Source organism: Mobula birostris, chromosome 13, assembly GCF_030028105.1.
Source record: "Mobula birostris isolate sMobBir1 chromosome 13, sMobBir1.hap1, whole genome shotgun sequence".
In the NCBI taxonomy this organism is placed as follows: domain Eukaryota; kingdom Metazoa; phylum Chordata; class Chondrichthyes; order Myliobatiformes; family Myliobatidae; genus Mobula; species Mobula birostris.
In genome coordinates, this window is record NC_092382.1 from 27,624,142 (window position 1) to 27,640,043 (window position 15,902).

The window sequence follows — 15,902 nt, forward strand, 5'->3', positions numbered from 1 at the left end:
CGTCCATTGTCTTTTGTCTCTCTCACTCGGTCTTCCGGCTCTGTCGCAATAAATCTAATCGGGAATACAACCTGTGGTCCATAAATCCCTGTGTGGTGGTTTGTGAGATTATCCGGCACCGGAAAAAAAAAGTCGGTAGATCCCGTGGAGTATGTCCCCATTCAACTTTTGTGTCCCTGTTTGACAATCTGAACAGCTCATTCAGCCATTCCGTTTGAAGATGGGTGACAAAGGGGCGAATGTTGCGGTCGAACACTGCCTTGTAAAAATAGTTGGAATCCCTTACTTGTAAACGTGGGATAATTCTCGCAGTATCGGGGATACCATGCGTACAAAATAGTGTGCGTAAAGTGTTTATCATTTAAGTTTTAACCGCTTTGGCCTCAATCTATTTAAAATGCGCATCGGTGACGACCAATGATTTGTGACCGTCCAACGAACCCGCGTAGTCAACGTGTAAACGTCTCTAGGGGCTGGTTGGCCAATGCCATGGGACGGGAGCGTTTACAGGTCGAGACTGCCGGCAGGGGTCGCACGCACGGACAATGTGCTCGATGCCTTCATCAGTTTTCGCCAGCAAATGGAATTCCGGGCTAGAGCCTTCATACCTTTTATGAGGAGTAGATCATTTGCTATTTCAGCTTGCTTTGCTAGTCTTCATGATCTCCTTTATCTCTACCAAAATACGCTTGTGTCTGGGAATACACTTTACCTTCTTGAGAATGTTCGGCAAATAATATTCGGGTTGTGTATTTATGGAATGGTGACCAACATCAACAGTGAATTTCAACACCTCTTTTTGGCATCAGATTTGATGAGTGTCCTACTGTCAACACTCGAGGAAAGTGGACGTTAGTCACCATTGACCAGAACGTAGCTTGGTCAGACACGTCATGATCAATAAGAAGAGATCAGATGCTGTGGGACGTTTTGGTTTGGATGGAGGCCGAGATCGGCAAACTCTGGTCAAGTGTCCTTTCTTTTGGAAAGTAAAACGGAATGAGTCTCGGTGTCAACAGTCAGGAGGCTTCCGGTGAAATTCAGCGCAACGGTAACATCGGAAAACCCGGAGTCTAGTTCTTTTGATTTTTAGCTGGGGACACTTTGTTAGCGTCAGTACAATCTGCGGCAGTTGTAGGTGATGGAGACGTCAGCGCTCTTTGTACTTGGCACTCTTGCGACAAAACTGCATTTTAATCTGCCGCTTGCATGCCATTTGCGATATCAAAAGCTGACTGAAGTGAGAGCTCTGATTCTGCCGATGGGCGACGCTGAATGCGAACATCACGCCGACGACTAAGCGATCTCGTATCATAACTTCTCGAACAGCAACGTAAACACAAAGTTCAGTCAGTTTTCTTAATTTAGCAACAAACGTTGCTGTTGGTTCGTTTTCTAACTGAAAACGAGAGCTGAATCTAACGCGCTGCACAATATCCAATGGTTTAGGGTTGTAATGAGATCAAATCTCAGAAGATCCTCATAAGATTTCGAAGAGAGCAAATCGGGATTCATGAAACTTCGGGCGATGTTGTATGTTTCCGGACAGCATAAACTGAGCAAGATGGTAACCTTTTGATTGGGCTCGGTGATGTTTGCCGCGAATAACTAGCCAAATATTTCAATGTAAACCTTCCAGTGGTCTGTGAATCATAATATTCCTGAACTTGTCCAATGATGGTCATAGTTGAAATTTGAACATAGATTCCAAAAGAGCGAGCGTCACAGATCTCATTCTCGTCACCCTGTTTTACGTAAGAATGTTAATCGTGTCCAGTACAGCCGAAAATCTCTGCTTGACTCGTAATCACGTAGAAAAAAAAACATGTTCACACGCACAGAATTTGTAGATTAAACATGAATTGATAGATGCAGAAACCCGCGACATCGACCGATCCCGTGATGTCAGATGGCAGGCTAGTAACGCCCACACAGTGGATAGGACACTCCACTCTCACCTCCATCTCTTCGTCTATCTTTTAATCCCATTCTTCCTCCGTCTCCCCGTCCCTCTTCCTCTATCTCTGTCCCAGCATTCTCTCCCACACTTCTCACCCTCTCTCTCTCCCTTCTCTCTCACCTTCCATCTCGCCACTCATCTACTGTATCTCTCGATCTCCCGCTATCCCCCCTCTCTGCCTCTCGGTCTATCCCTCTCTCTACTCTACCGGCCGAGTTCCTCCCAACATCTCCTTCTCCAACCTCTCCCCGCTCCCCTCTCTCTCTCCCACCGTGAGTGTGGTCACGGTGACTTTGCTGGTAAGCTGTTTCGTGTCGCTGATGGTGTCCTGGGTTCTTGCAAATGGGGATTTCAGCAACCCCTCCAGTTTCCAGCGTCGCAGTCCCGTTGGAAATGAACGGAAAGAGAGCTCATTGAGAGTGCAAATGTTGGGAGTGGGTGGGAAGGGATGGAGTCCACGGGGGTGCGGATGATGGTAGTGAATGAGAAGGGGTGCGATCCCATTGGGAGTTCGAGTTCGGACAATCCTGCCGCTCCCCTCTCACCCTCCCTGTGATGACAGGTTGCAGCTGGTCACCACACCGTGGGAGAAGAGATTTCCCTTGAATTTCATGGAATCATAAAACTCTACAGTACGTTACAGGCCCTTCGGCCTGCAGTGTTGTTCCGACCATGTAACTCACTCTAGAAACTGCCATGAATTACCCTCCCGCATCGCCCTCTATTTTTCTAGGCTCCATGTACTATCTAACATCTATGTGATATCTAAGAGTCTCTTAAAAGACCCTATTGTATCCGCCTCTACCACTGTCGCCGGCAGTGCATTCAACACACACACCACTTAGCTCTGACATCTGCTCTGCACCTACTTCCAAGCAAGTTAAAACTCTGCCCCCTCGTGTTCAGCCGGTTCGGCGGGAGGAGCGAGTGCAGCGTTCCGCGCGTGCGCAGTCCTTCGGTGAAAAACGATATCGTCTCCATTAAATAGGGGCCGTGGACAATTCTGATTTGATGGAGAGGGACGTGAAGTACAGAGGAACACCTGGAGTAATCTCTGAAACGCCCGTTCGCTGCTCTCGTTACTGCGCGATCGTGAATCCTTCAGAGGGAAGGCCTCAAAATCCCCGGCTGTGCCTGCTGTTGGCGACAGAGATTGAGGTCGAATCGCTCAGATAGAGATAATACTCGGTACTCGGTGTTGGATAGCTGATCGGAGGCTCGAAGTTTTCGGACGACTCGGAGTCGGACTGTGGTCGGGCATGGCAGGGAGAGTTTTTCTTCCTTCTTCCGTCTGCGTGAGATGTGGGACATTTGAGAGACTTTGAACTTTTTACTGTGCTCATGGACTGTTCGACATCAAGTTATGGTATTGTTGCACTGTTGTAACAATATGTTATAATTATGTGATTTTGTTAGATTTTTCAGTCTTGTTCTGTCCTGTTTTTTGTGATATCACACCGGAGAAAATATTGTATCATTTCTTAATGCATGCATTACTAAATGACAATAAAAGAGGACTGCGTGTCTTCATTATCTAAAACTAAAGCCCTAGGAACAAGCCTGTGGCTATCCACACGACCAATGTCTCTCATCATCCTATACACCTGCATGAATTTCCTGCATGCTTCTCTCCAGGCTGAATAAGACAATGAGCTCACTGTGGTTTTGACGTCCTTTAGGGCTCTGGATGAAGTTGGTTAAACTCCTTCCTCCCCGCTCTTTTCAACGTTTTGTATCATTTTCACTCATTTCAAAGGACTGTGTCTCAGACAGCTGGGTTGTTGCAATGCGCCTCTAAAGTCTGACTGCAGACTAGCGAGTGAATCTTCGATGGAGCAGAGTCAGAAACCAAAGAGTAATCAGCCTGAGTCAGGGCTTTGGGGCTCCTGAAAGAGATGGGACCTAGAGTTTACCAGGACGAGCAGGAAGAGGAATCAGACCGGTAGGATGTGGCTGCAAATGAGAGATCAGAAACATTTTGAAACAGTTTAAAAAAAAGGTGGTTAATTTCTGCAAAATACTGGAGGAAATCAACAGATCTGGCTGCAAATGCGGAGAGGAATAAATAGACAACGTTTATGCTGAGCCCCTTCAGCATGTCTAGACTGTGTACTCCTCTGCTTTGTAGCTGTCTGAACTGCAGAGTTCTTCCAGCATTTTGTGCGTGTGCGTCTTTGTACTGTATTTCCAGCAGTTGTAGAATCTCTTGTGTTTTACATCTACATTTGTAAGAGGATTGTACTTTGGCATTAGATACACGTTGATATTGACTATATTCTTTACGTGAACCGCTTTCTGCGTTAAAACAGCTGCTGAATTTTCTATGCGCACCAAAAAAAAACTGAGCTACGGACATGGAACTGGTGCTTCCAGAAACTTTTAATGGAACCGTGATCGCCCATAAATCCCTGCGTTACAAATTTCGCCGTCGCCGAAGCACCGATCAAATGCGCAGGCGTCAGCGTTGTGACGTTCTCGAATATCACGCATGCGCGCAGTAGACAAAGGCCTCAGAACAGCGGCGGAAGGTGGGAGCGGGTTTCCGGGGGTAGGGCAGAAGGGAGAGAGGGGGCAGGGGAGCGGGGGGAGGGGAGAAGGGTGGGGTTGGGTGGTGTTCAACACCAACTTCGGGTAGTTGCTGTGACTCCAGACTCCGTGACCCACAATCCCGGGACAGTCCTGCTCTCTTCCCTCTCTCTCAGCCCCACCATCCGTACACGGGCCCCGGGGAGCTTCCGGCTGATGAGGGAATGGGAACCGATGGGTCTCTCAGACAGAGCTGAGCTCCAGCTGTCTAAATGCAAGGATCGGGAACTCGGAGAAAGGGAACAAAATCTTTTACATCAGCTGTTGTGAAAATCACCTTTGTTCTGCCTCCAGTCACAAACAAGAGAAAATCTGCAGATGCTGGAAATCCGAGCAACACCACAAATTGCTGGAGGAACTCAGCATTAGTACTCTTTTCCATAGATGCTGCCTGGCCTGCTGAGTTCCCCCAGCATTTTGTGTCTGTTGCTGGTTCCACCCCCTCTTGTTCTGGACTTTTCTACCCGTGAGGTCATGATTTTTTAATTTTTTTTTAAGTTTTCTACAAACTACAGTGTCGAAGAAAAAAATCAATAGTGTAAATAGAAGGATCATTGCAATACAGACAAAAATAGCAATAATACACATCTTAACAAATGAGCAAGTCACCCATATTAAAAATGAAAAGTTAGAAAGGAAAGCACCCAACCCTCCCACGATCCAACTCCAAGCCAACCATTACATTATAAGTATAAATATTTAAAAGGACATTTGAGATAAACTTTTATCACCCCAGATCTATATATTGTAGGAAAAAGAGAAATGAATAATAAAAAAAGCAGCCTGCTAACTAAACAAAGAATCAAAGAAAGCTGGAAATGCAGGATCTGACTATCAAGGGAAGAAAAAAATACACCTGTCAATCTAGGTGAGAATTATGAAAATATCCAAGAAAAGGTCCCCACACCTTATGGAACTTTATATCTGAATTAAAAAGTGAATAGTAACCGTATACGCTTATAACAATTACAGCACGGAATCAGGCCATCTCGGCCCTTCTCGTCCGTGCTGAACTCTTATTCTCACCTCGTCCCGCTGACCTGCACTCAGCCCTTAACCCTCCATTTTTTTCCTGTCCATATAGCTGTCCAATTTTACTTTAAATGACAACATCGAACCTGCCTCAACCACTTCTGCTGGAAGCTCGTTCCACACAGCTACCACTCTCTGAGTAAAGAAGTTCCCCCTCATGTTACCCCTAAACTTTTGCCCTTTAACTCTCAACTCATGTCCTCTTGTTTGAATCTCCTCCAATCTCAATGGAAAAAGCCTATCCACATCAACTCTATCTATTCCCCTCATAATTTTAAACACCTCTATCAAGTCCCCGCTCAACCTTCTACGTTCCAAAGAATAAAGACCTAACTTGTTCAACCTTTCTCTGTAACTTAGGAGATGAAACCCAGGCAACATTTTAGTAAATCTTCTCTTTACTCTCTCAATTTCATTGACACCTTTCCCATAATTCGGTGACCAGAACTGTACACAATACTCTAAATTTGGCCTTAGCAATGCCTTATACAATTTCAACATTACATCCCAACTCCTATACTCAATGCTCTGATTTATAAAGGCCAGCATACCAAAAGCTTTCTTCACCACCCTATCCACATGGGATTCCACCTTCAGGGAACTATGCACCATTACTCCTAGATCCCTCTGTTCTACAGCATTCTTCAATGCCCTACCATTTACCATGTATGCCCTATTTTGATTAGTCCTACCAAAATGTAACACCTTACATTTATCAGCATTAAATTCCATCTGCCATCTTTCAGCCCACTCTTCTAACTGGCCTAAATCTCTCTGCAAGCTTTGAAAACCTTCTTCATGATCCACAACTCCACCTATCTTAGTATCATCTGCATACTTACTAATCCAATTTACCTCCTCACCATCCAGATCATTAATATATATGACAAACAACATTGGACCCAGTACAGATCCCTGAGGCACACCACTAGTCACCATCCTCCTATCTGACACGCAGTTATCGTCTCTGGCGTCTCCCATCCAGCCACTGCTGAATCCATTTTACTACTTCGATATTAATGCCTAACGATTGAATCTTCTTAACTAACCTTCCATGTGCAACGTTGTCAAAGGCCTTACTGAAGTACATATAGACAACATCCACCGCTTTATCCTCATCAACTTTCCTAGTAACCTCATCAAAAAGTTCAATAAGATTTGTCAAACATGACCTTCCACGCACAAATCCATGTTACCTGTTCCTAATCAGACCCTGTCTATCCAGATAATTATATATACCATCTCTAAGAATACTTTCCATCAATTTCCCCACCACTAACGTCAAACTCACAGGCGGATAATTGCTAGGTTTACTCTTAGAACCCTTTTTAAACAATGGAACAACATGAGCAATAAGCCAATCCTCCAGCACCATTCTCATTTCCAATGACATTTGAAATATTTCTGTCAGAGCCCCTGTCATTTCCACACTAACTTCCCTCAAGGATTCTAGGGAATATCCTGTCTGGACCCAGAAACTTATCCAGTTCTATATTCCTTAAAAGCACCAGTACCTCCTCTTCTTTAATCATCATACTTTCCATAACTACCCTTCTTGTTTCCTTTACCTTACACAATTCAATATCCTTCTCCTTGGTGAATACCGAAGAAAAGAAATTGTTCAAAATCTCCCTCATCTCTTTTGGCTCCGCACATACCCATCCACTCTGATTCTCTAAGGGACCAATTTTATCCCTCACTATCCTTTTGCTATTAATATCTTTTCAAGATCCAAACAAGACATAATATCCCTGAGCCATCGAACATGGGTAGGGGGAACTACATCTCTCCACTTAAGGAGTACTGCACGTCCAGCTGAAAGAGAGAGAAAAGACAATGTTCATCGTTTAGCCAGGATCAAATGCTTGTCAGAGTCTCGAGAAATACCGAAAAGAGCGATCAAAGGATCAGGTTCCAAATGACAGGGACGTGTTTTGACCCATTCTCTCTGGGTACATAATGATATCAAACACCTTTGTCCTGGGCAACAAGTAGCTTTCACATCACAAATGTGCCAGACTCCAATGAGACAGACTACTGCCCTTCCCTTCATGTTCATTGGCATTGCCATCACTGAGTTCACCACCGTCAGTCACCTGGGGGAGGGTTCAGGGGAAATATTTGTGTACAATACAGAAACTGGTGTCACCTGTGTGTATTGTGGTGATGAAAAAGTTGCTGGAGAATTCGCAAGTGGGAAGAAGTGGAGTGATATTTGGAAATCTTGACTTTTTAAAGCATAATTTAGCAAGCAAGTGACATATGGATGATGTGCAAAAGCTCTGGTGAGAAAATCCTTCATTACCCGTTACAGGCCTGCTGCATAGGTTGTGTGAGAGTGCAGATGAACTCGATCAAACCCAGAGGACATCAAAGTTCTTATCGACAGTGATTTGCTAGCTGTTAAAATGACTGTCTCTCTATATAAAATTCACTGTGCACATGTTGTCACTGTGTAAAAAAAATGGACAGTACAAGATTTATGTGCACACTGGTCATTACAAATTAGAGGGGACATTGGTGGGAAGGTGGGAAGACATCCGGTGTCCCTGATGCCCTCACCTACAAGATGTGCATCCAGCTGCAGCTTGTAACCCTGCACTTTACAGAATTGGAACTTGAAATGGGAGAATTCTGGATCATCCAGGAGTTGGAGGACGTAATAGATATGACATGAAGAGAGGTGAGTTACACCCAAAGTGCAGGACACAGGAAACTGGGTGAGAGGCAGGAAGGGGAATGAGTTTAAATAGCAATCACAGAGTACTGTTATTGCTATCCAACACAACAACGGGTGGACCACTTTAGAAACTTGCGGGGGATTACCTGGCAGAGGAAAGTCAAGGGGGTGATAGGAGATTCGTTAGTTAGGGGAACAGAACAAGAGGGGACGAATATCCTAGTGGTAAGACTTGCTCATGCGAGTTGTAGGGGGAATGGGAGCCAGCATTAACAGAACAGATAGTGGAGAGGGTGAATTGAATTGACTTTATTACTTACGTCCTTCATATACATGAGGAGTAGAGATCGTTATGTTATGTCTCCGTCTAAGTGTGCAATTTGTAATTTATAGTAATTTATAATAAATAGTTTGTACATAGGACAGTCAATATAACATAGAAATGCAATTGTATCAGCATAAATTAATCAGTCTGATGGCCTGGTGGAAGATGATGTCCCGGAGCCTGTTGGTCCTTTTGCTGTGGTACCGTTTCCTGGATGGTAGCAGCAGGAACAGTTTGTGGTTGTGGTGAATTGGGTCCCCAAAATCGTTTGGGCCCGTTTTACATCCCTGTCTCTGTAAATGTCCTGATTAGTGGGAAGTTCACATCTACAGATGCGCTGGGCTGTCCGCACCACTCTCTGCAGGTTCCTGCGATTAAGGGAAGTACAGTTCCCATACCAGGCAGTGATGCAGCCAGTCAGGATGCTCTCAATTGTGTCCCTGCAGAAAGTTCTTAGGATTTGGGGCCCCATCCCCAACTTCTTCAACCGTTTTGAGGTGAAAGAAGTGCTGCTGTGCTCTTTTCATAACACAGCCGGTATGTACAGACCATGTGAGATCCTTGGTGATGTTTATGCTGAGGAATTTAAAGCTGTTCACCCTCTCAACCCCAGATCCATTGATGTCAATAGGGGTTAGCCTGTCTCCATTCCTCCCGTCGTCCACTATCAGCTCCTTTGTTTTTGTGACAATGAGGGAGCGTCTGTTTTCTTGTCACCAGTCAGATGTTGTTCAGACCTCAGAGTCAGCAATCAAATGGTTGAGCATGGTGCGATGAATGTGCTGAGCTGTGTATATCACAATGCAAGAGGCATCATAGGAAATCCAGATGAGCTCAGGACAGGGAATTATGATATTGTAGCCATTATTGGGACTTGGTTGCACCCAACAGTCTGAGGGATTTAGGGGAACAAATTTGTAGAGAGATTGCAGACCATGCCAAGAAACAAAGGTGTGATTTTAACTTTCCATATATTGACTGGGACTCCCATACTGTAAAAGATGTCAAGGGGGTAGAGGTTGCCAAATGTGCCCTTTATCAGTTCGTAGAATTCCCGACATAGAAGTGTGCGATGAGCTGTTAGGAAATGTTCCAGGGCTGGTGACAGAAATTAGTGATCATAATGCCATGGGAATCAAAGTAAATACGGAAAACGAGAGGTGTGCACCACAGGTTGAGATTCTAAATTGGAGAAAGGTCAATTTTGATGGTATCAGACAGGATCTGACAAGTGTGGTTTGGGACAGGCTGTTTTCTGGCAAAGGAGTACTTGGTAAGTGGGAGGCCTACAGAAGTGAAATTTTGAGGGTGTCTAGTTTGTATGTACCTGTCAAAATAAAAGTTGAAAGGTAACTGGTGCAGAGAACCTTGGATTTGAAGAGATATTGAGACCCCAGATATTTTGTTCCTCCAAATGCCTCAGACTGTTGGGCGCTACCAAGACTAATTAATGACTACAATATCAAAATTCCACACCTGAGCTCATCCAACTTTTTTTTAGTCGTCTTCTGTTGGTTTCTAAAAGCTTCCCAATAGCTTTTGCTCTTTTGTTTGCCCTCTCTTTAGCTTTTATGTTGGCTTTGGCTTCTCATTTCATCCACAGTTGTGTCCTCCTGCGTTTCCAATGCTTCCACTTCTTTGGGATGTATCGATCACTCAACCTCCTGCACCGGGACCATCGCCATCCATACCCTTCCCATCCAGGCTCCCATACAAATTTCTTTTAAATGGTGAAACTGAGCTCATATTCACCACTTGTGCTGACATCTCATTCCACACTCTCACGACCATTTCAGTAAAGAGCTTTTCCAAATGTTCCCGTTAAATTTTCACCTTTCCCACTTACCCATGACATCTGGTTGTCATCTCACCCAACCTCAGTGGAAAAAAATGCTTGCATTTACCCTATCTGTACCCTCATAATTTTGTATACTTCCAACAAATCCTCAAAGCAATGTATAATTTCTTGTTTATGTTTAGAGCCTTTTTTGGTGTATAAGATGATGAGGGGCATTGATCATGTGGATAACCAGAGGCTTTTTTTCCCAGGGCTGAAATGGCTAACACGAGGGGGCATAGTTTTAAGGTGCTTGGAAACAGATACCGAGGGGATGACAGGGGTAAGTTTTTTACCCAGAGAGTGGTGGGTGCGTGGAATGCACTGCCGGCTATTTGTGTGAGTATTTCAGTTCCTGTGGGGCCAGTCGCCCATGCAGCTAAGTGCGAACAGGGAATAATACCAATGGAGAGAGTCAAACTGAGCCAGGTCACAGATTGGAGATGGCAGAAATGCCCCATTCTTATAGAGACAGGAAGAGCATCAGAGAGTTTGATGGTCATTCCAGATACCAGCACTGTGCCCAGTTAGAAGATGATTTCTCTCTCCACCTTGTGTGGAACTTCACTGTAACAGAGTGATGCCAGATCACACCTTGACAACTCAAGTGATCTCATCTGAAATATTGTCCTACACCCATTGATGGATTTTGTAAATATTTTTACAGGTTAAAAATGACAAGGAATTTGTCTACGGGAATCTCGAACACAACACGACAGTTTTGCTGTCTCTGTCCAGATACTTAAGAAGTGGAGCAAGGGATTCACTCGATCATCCTTCCTGCTGAGACTGTGGGGAGGGACTCACTCGGTCATCTCAACTGAAGGTACATCAGCAAGTTCACACCGGGACAAGGTCATTCACCTGTTCTGTGTGTGAGAAGGGATTCAGTCAGTCTTCCAACCTGTGGACACACCAGTTAGTTCTCACTGGGCAGATTGCTAGTCATCTGCTGAATTTGTAAGGAAGGATTCACTCGGTCATCTAACCTAATGGCTCACCAGCGAGTTCACACTGGAGACCGGCTGTTCACCTGCTTGGACTGTGGGAAGGGATTCACTGAATCATATAAGCTACTGAGACACTGGTCAGTTCACACTGGGGAGCAGCCGTTCACGTGCTCAGACTGTGGGAAGGGATTCCCTTGTTTCTCTAAACTGAAGGTACATCAGCGAGTTCACACCGGGGAGCGGCCGTTCACCTGCTCGGACTGTGGGAAGGGATTCACTGAATCATTTAACCTGCAGATACACCGGTCAATTCACACCGGCGAGAGGGCATTCACGTGCTCAGACTGCGGGAAGGGATTCGCTTGCTCATCCCAACTGAAAGTGCATCAGCGAGTTCACACTGGGGAGAGGCCGTTCACCTGCTCAGACTGTGGGAAGGGATTCACTTCGTACTCTGTTTTACAGAGACACAGGCAAGTTCACACTGGGGAGAGGCCGTTCACCTGCTCAGTGTGTGGGAAGGGATTCACTCGATCATCCTACCTACAAGCACACAGGTCTGTTCACACTGGGGAGAGGCCGTTCACCTGCTCCGACTGTGGGAAAAGATTCACTAGATCAGCCCAACTGAAGGTACATCAGCGAGTTCACACCGGGGAGAGGCTGTTCACCTGCTCAGACTGTGGGAAGGGATTCACTCAGTCATCTGAACTGAAGAAACACCAGCGAGTTCACACTGGAGAGAGGCCGTTCACTTGCTCAGTGTGTGGGAAGGGATTCACTCGGTCATCCCACCTACTGACACATCAGTCAGTTCACACTGGAGAGAGGCCGTTCACCTGCTCAGACTGTGGGAAGGCATTCACTCGGTCATCTGTCCTAGAGAGACACTGGCGAATTCATGCTGGGGAGTGGCCATTCACCTGCTCAGTCTGTGGGAAGGGATTCACTTGCTCATCCCTACTGAAGATACATCAGCGAGTTCACACTGGAGAGAGGCCGTTCATCTGCTCAGACTGTGGGAAGGGATTCATTCAGTCATCTGAACTGAAGGTACATCAGCGAGTTCACACTGGAGAGAGGCCTTTCACCTGCTCAGACTGTGGAAAGGGATTCACTTCGTCCTCTCAACTTAAGATACATCAGCGAGTTCACACTGGAGAGAGGCCTTTCACCTGCTCAGTCTGTGGGAAGGGATTCACCTCGTCATCTCAACTTAAGGTACATCAGAGAGTTCACACTGGAGAGAGGCCGTTCATCTGCTCAGACTGTGGGAAGGGATTCATTCAGTCATCTGAACTGAAGGTACATCAGCGAATTCACACTGGAGAGAGGCCGTTCACCTGCTCAGTCTGTGGGAAGGGATTCACTTGCTCATCTCAACTGAAGGTACATCAGCGAGTTCACACTGGGGACAGGCCGTTCACTTGCTCAGACTGTGGGAAGGGATTCACTTGCTCATCTCAACTGAAGGTACATCAGCGAGTTCACACTGGAGAGAGGCCGTTCACCTGCACAGACTGTGGGAAGGGATTCACTTCGTCCTCTCAACTACTGAGTCACCAGCGAGTTCACACTGGAGAAAGGCCATTCACCTGCTCAGACTGTGGGAAGGGATTCACTCAGTTGTCTCATCTACAGAGACACCAGCGTGTTCACACTGGGGAGAGGTCGTTCACCTGCTCAGTGTGTGGGAAGAGATTCACTCGGTCATCCAACCTACAGAAACACCAGCGAGTTCATACTGGGTAGAGGCCGATCTGCTGCTCAGACTTTGGGAAGAGATTCTCTCAGCCATCGCCACCAAATGTCCATCATTGAGTTCACACTGGGGAGAGGCCGTTCACCTGCTATGAACTTGTGAAGCAATTCGCTCAGGCATCTAACCTTATGTAACTCTCGCTTCGGCTAGCAGCTTAATATAGGGGGTGATAGCCCCCAAGCCCGGCCAAACTTAAGAAATCTCGTTTGGGTGGATGCTGCGCTTGGGTTGATGTTACAAATCAGTACCCTGAAATAACAAACGGTACACAATATGTGATTAAACGATTGGGCTTTGTAGTTCTTACTTTGACTATAGGGTTAGTAACGAAAAAATAAAGGAAAATGGCCCACTCTCTCCATTCATGTCTTTTATCTCTCCCCAGCAAAAGACCACAAAAATCTCTCTTCCAGACTCACAAGAAAGAACAACATTTCTCTCATTGGATAGCCCCGCACTCCAAAACCCTGTTGTCTCTAGTCATAACATAAACATTGCTGCTACAGAGAAACCATTACCTCAGCAGTGAAACATTACAGAGAGGCCATTACATTAACAGTGAAACCTCACAGCATGTTGCAGTTCTGACACACTACCGGGTTCACAATAGACAATAGGTGCAGGAGTAGGCCACTTGGCCCTTCGAGCCAGCACTGCCATTCACTGTGATCATGGTTGATCATCCACAATCAGTACCTCGTTCCTGCTTTATCCCCATAACCTTTGATTCCACTATCTTTAAGAGCCCTATCCATCTCTTTCTTGAAAACATCCAGAGACTTGGCCTCCACAGCCTTATGGGGCAGAGCATTCGATATATCCACCACTATCTGGGTGAAAAAATTCCTTAATTCCAATTCCTTAATAATCTTATATGTTTCAATAAGATCCCCTCTCAGCCTTCTAAATTCCAGTGTATGCAAGCTCAGTCGCTCCAATCTTTCGACACATGACAGTCCCACCATCTTGGGAATTAACCTTGTGAACCTACGCTGCACTCCCTCAATAGCAAGAATGTCCTTCCTCAAATTTGGAGACCAAAACTGCACACAGTACTCCAGGTGTGGTCTCACCAGGGCCCTGTACAACTGCAGAGGGACCTCTTTGCTCCTATACTCAATTCCCCTTGTTATGAAGGCCAGCATGCCATTAGCTTTCTTCACTGCCTGCTGTACCTGCATGCTTGCTTTCAGTGACTGATGTACGAGAACACCTGGATCTCGTTGTACTTCCCCTTTTCTTAAATTGATTCCATTTAGATAATAATCTGCCTTCCTGTTCTTACCACCAACATGGATAACCTCACATTTATCCACATTAAACTGCATCTGCCATGCATCCACCCACTCACCCAGCCTGTCAAAGTCACCCTGCATTCTCATAACACCCTCCTCACATTTCGCACTGCCACCCAGCTTTGTGTCATCGGCAAATTTGCTAATGTTACTTTTAATCCTTTCATCTGAATCATTAATATATATTGTAAACAGCTGCGGTCCCAGCTCTGAACCCTGTGGTACCTCACTGGTCACCGCCTGCCTTTCCGAAAGGGACCTGTTAATCGCTGCTCTTTGTTTTTTTGTCAGCCAGCCAATTTTCAATCCATGTCAGTACTCTGCCCCCAATACCATGTGCCCTAATTTTGTCCACTAATCTCCTATCTGGGACTTTTCTGAAAGTCCAGGTGCACTATATCCACTGGCACTCCCTCATCCATTTTCATACTTACATCCTCAAAAAATTTCAGAAGATTAGTCAAGCATGATTTCTGCACTGGGGAGAAAGTTTCAACGAGCTGCATGCTGGATATTTGTCCATCACCGTTGCTGAATGCAATTTCGAGAGTGACTGTCGGTGCTGAACTCTACAATTATTGCTGATGCTCACCACACCCAGTTCTGCACACTGGTCACTGAGCATGGGAGGAGGTTCTTCTGCTGCATATTCACCTTTATTGGGACTGGAGTTTAACGTGGACTGGAGTGGAGAGCGGCCAGTGAAGGAGTGGAGCTTTGAGGCTTTGGCTCGAGAGATTTCAGCGAGCAGAGGCAGAGGATGAGCTTGCTCCCAGTCAGGTAAGGCCGGAAAAGTTTATTTAATTAATTAACTTAGGAGTTAGTAATGGAGGCAGTAGATAGGGCAGTGCAGTGCTCCGATTGTAGGATGTGGGAAGTCAGGGACAGCACAATTGTCTCCGATGTCTACACCTGCAAGAGGTGCATCCAGCTGCAGCTCCTGTCAAATTGGATCATTCGGGGGGCAGAGGCAGTAATAGATCAGAGTTTCAGGGAGACGGTCACCTCTAAAAGTCAGGAGACAGGTAGCTGAGTGACTGTCAGGAGAGGGAAGGGGAATAGACAGAAAGAGCAGAGCACCCCTGTGGCCGTTCCCATCAACAATATGTATACTGTTTTGGATACTGTTGGTGGGGACGACCTACCAGGGACAAGTTGCAGTGGTCGCGTCTCTGGCACCGAGACTGGACCCTCAGCTCAGAAAGGAAGGAGTGAAAAGAGGAGAGCAGTAGAGATAGGGGATTTGATAGTTAAGGGGACAGTTAAGAGGTTCTGTGGGAAAGATTGAGAATCCCAGTCTGTTCCCTCCCTGGTGCCAGGGTCCATGATACCTCGGATGGAGTTCTCGGTATTCTCAGGAGAGAGGGTGAGCAGGCAGATGTCGTGGTCCACGTGGGGACCAATGACATAGATAGGAGTAGGGATCAGGTCCTGAAGAAGGAATATAGGGAGTTAGGGGAAAAAAGTTAAAAAGC

General features: G+C 45.8%; 2 protein-coding genes across 2 annotated transcripts in view; one reads left to right on the forward strand and one right to left on the reverse strand.

The window, feature by feature from the left end:
• LOC140208657 (uncharacterized) overlaps window positions 1-15,902 on the reverse strand; it is a 150,103-nt gene that overhangs the window by 121,058 nt on the left and 13,143 nt on the right. The gene's annotated exons all lie outside the window — the stretch shown is intronic.
• On the forward strand, window positions 11,322-13,266 carry LOC140208639 (uncharacterized). Its single transcript, XM_072277473.1, has one exon. The coding sequence runs from the start codon at window positions 11,413-11,415 to the stop codon at window positions 13,120-13,122; it is 1,710 nt and encodes a 569-aa protein (XP_072133574.1). The 5' UTR covers window positions 11,322-11,412; the 3' UTR covers window positions 13,123-13,266.

Coding starts and splice junctions, on each gene's coding strand:
- LOC140208639 (XM_072277473.1), top strand. CDS start 11,413: ATGGCTCACCAGCGAGTTCACACTGGAGACCGGCTGTTCACCTGCTTG.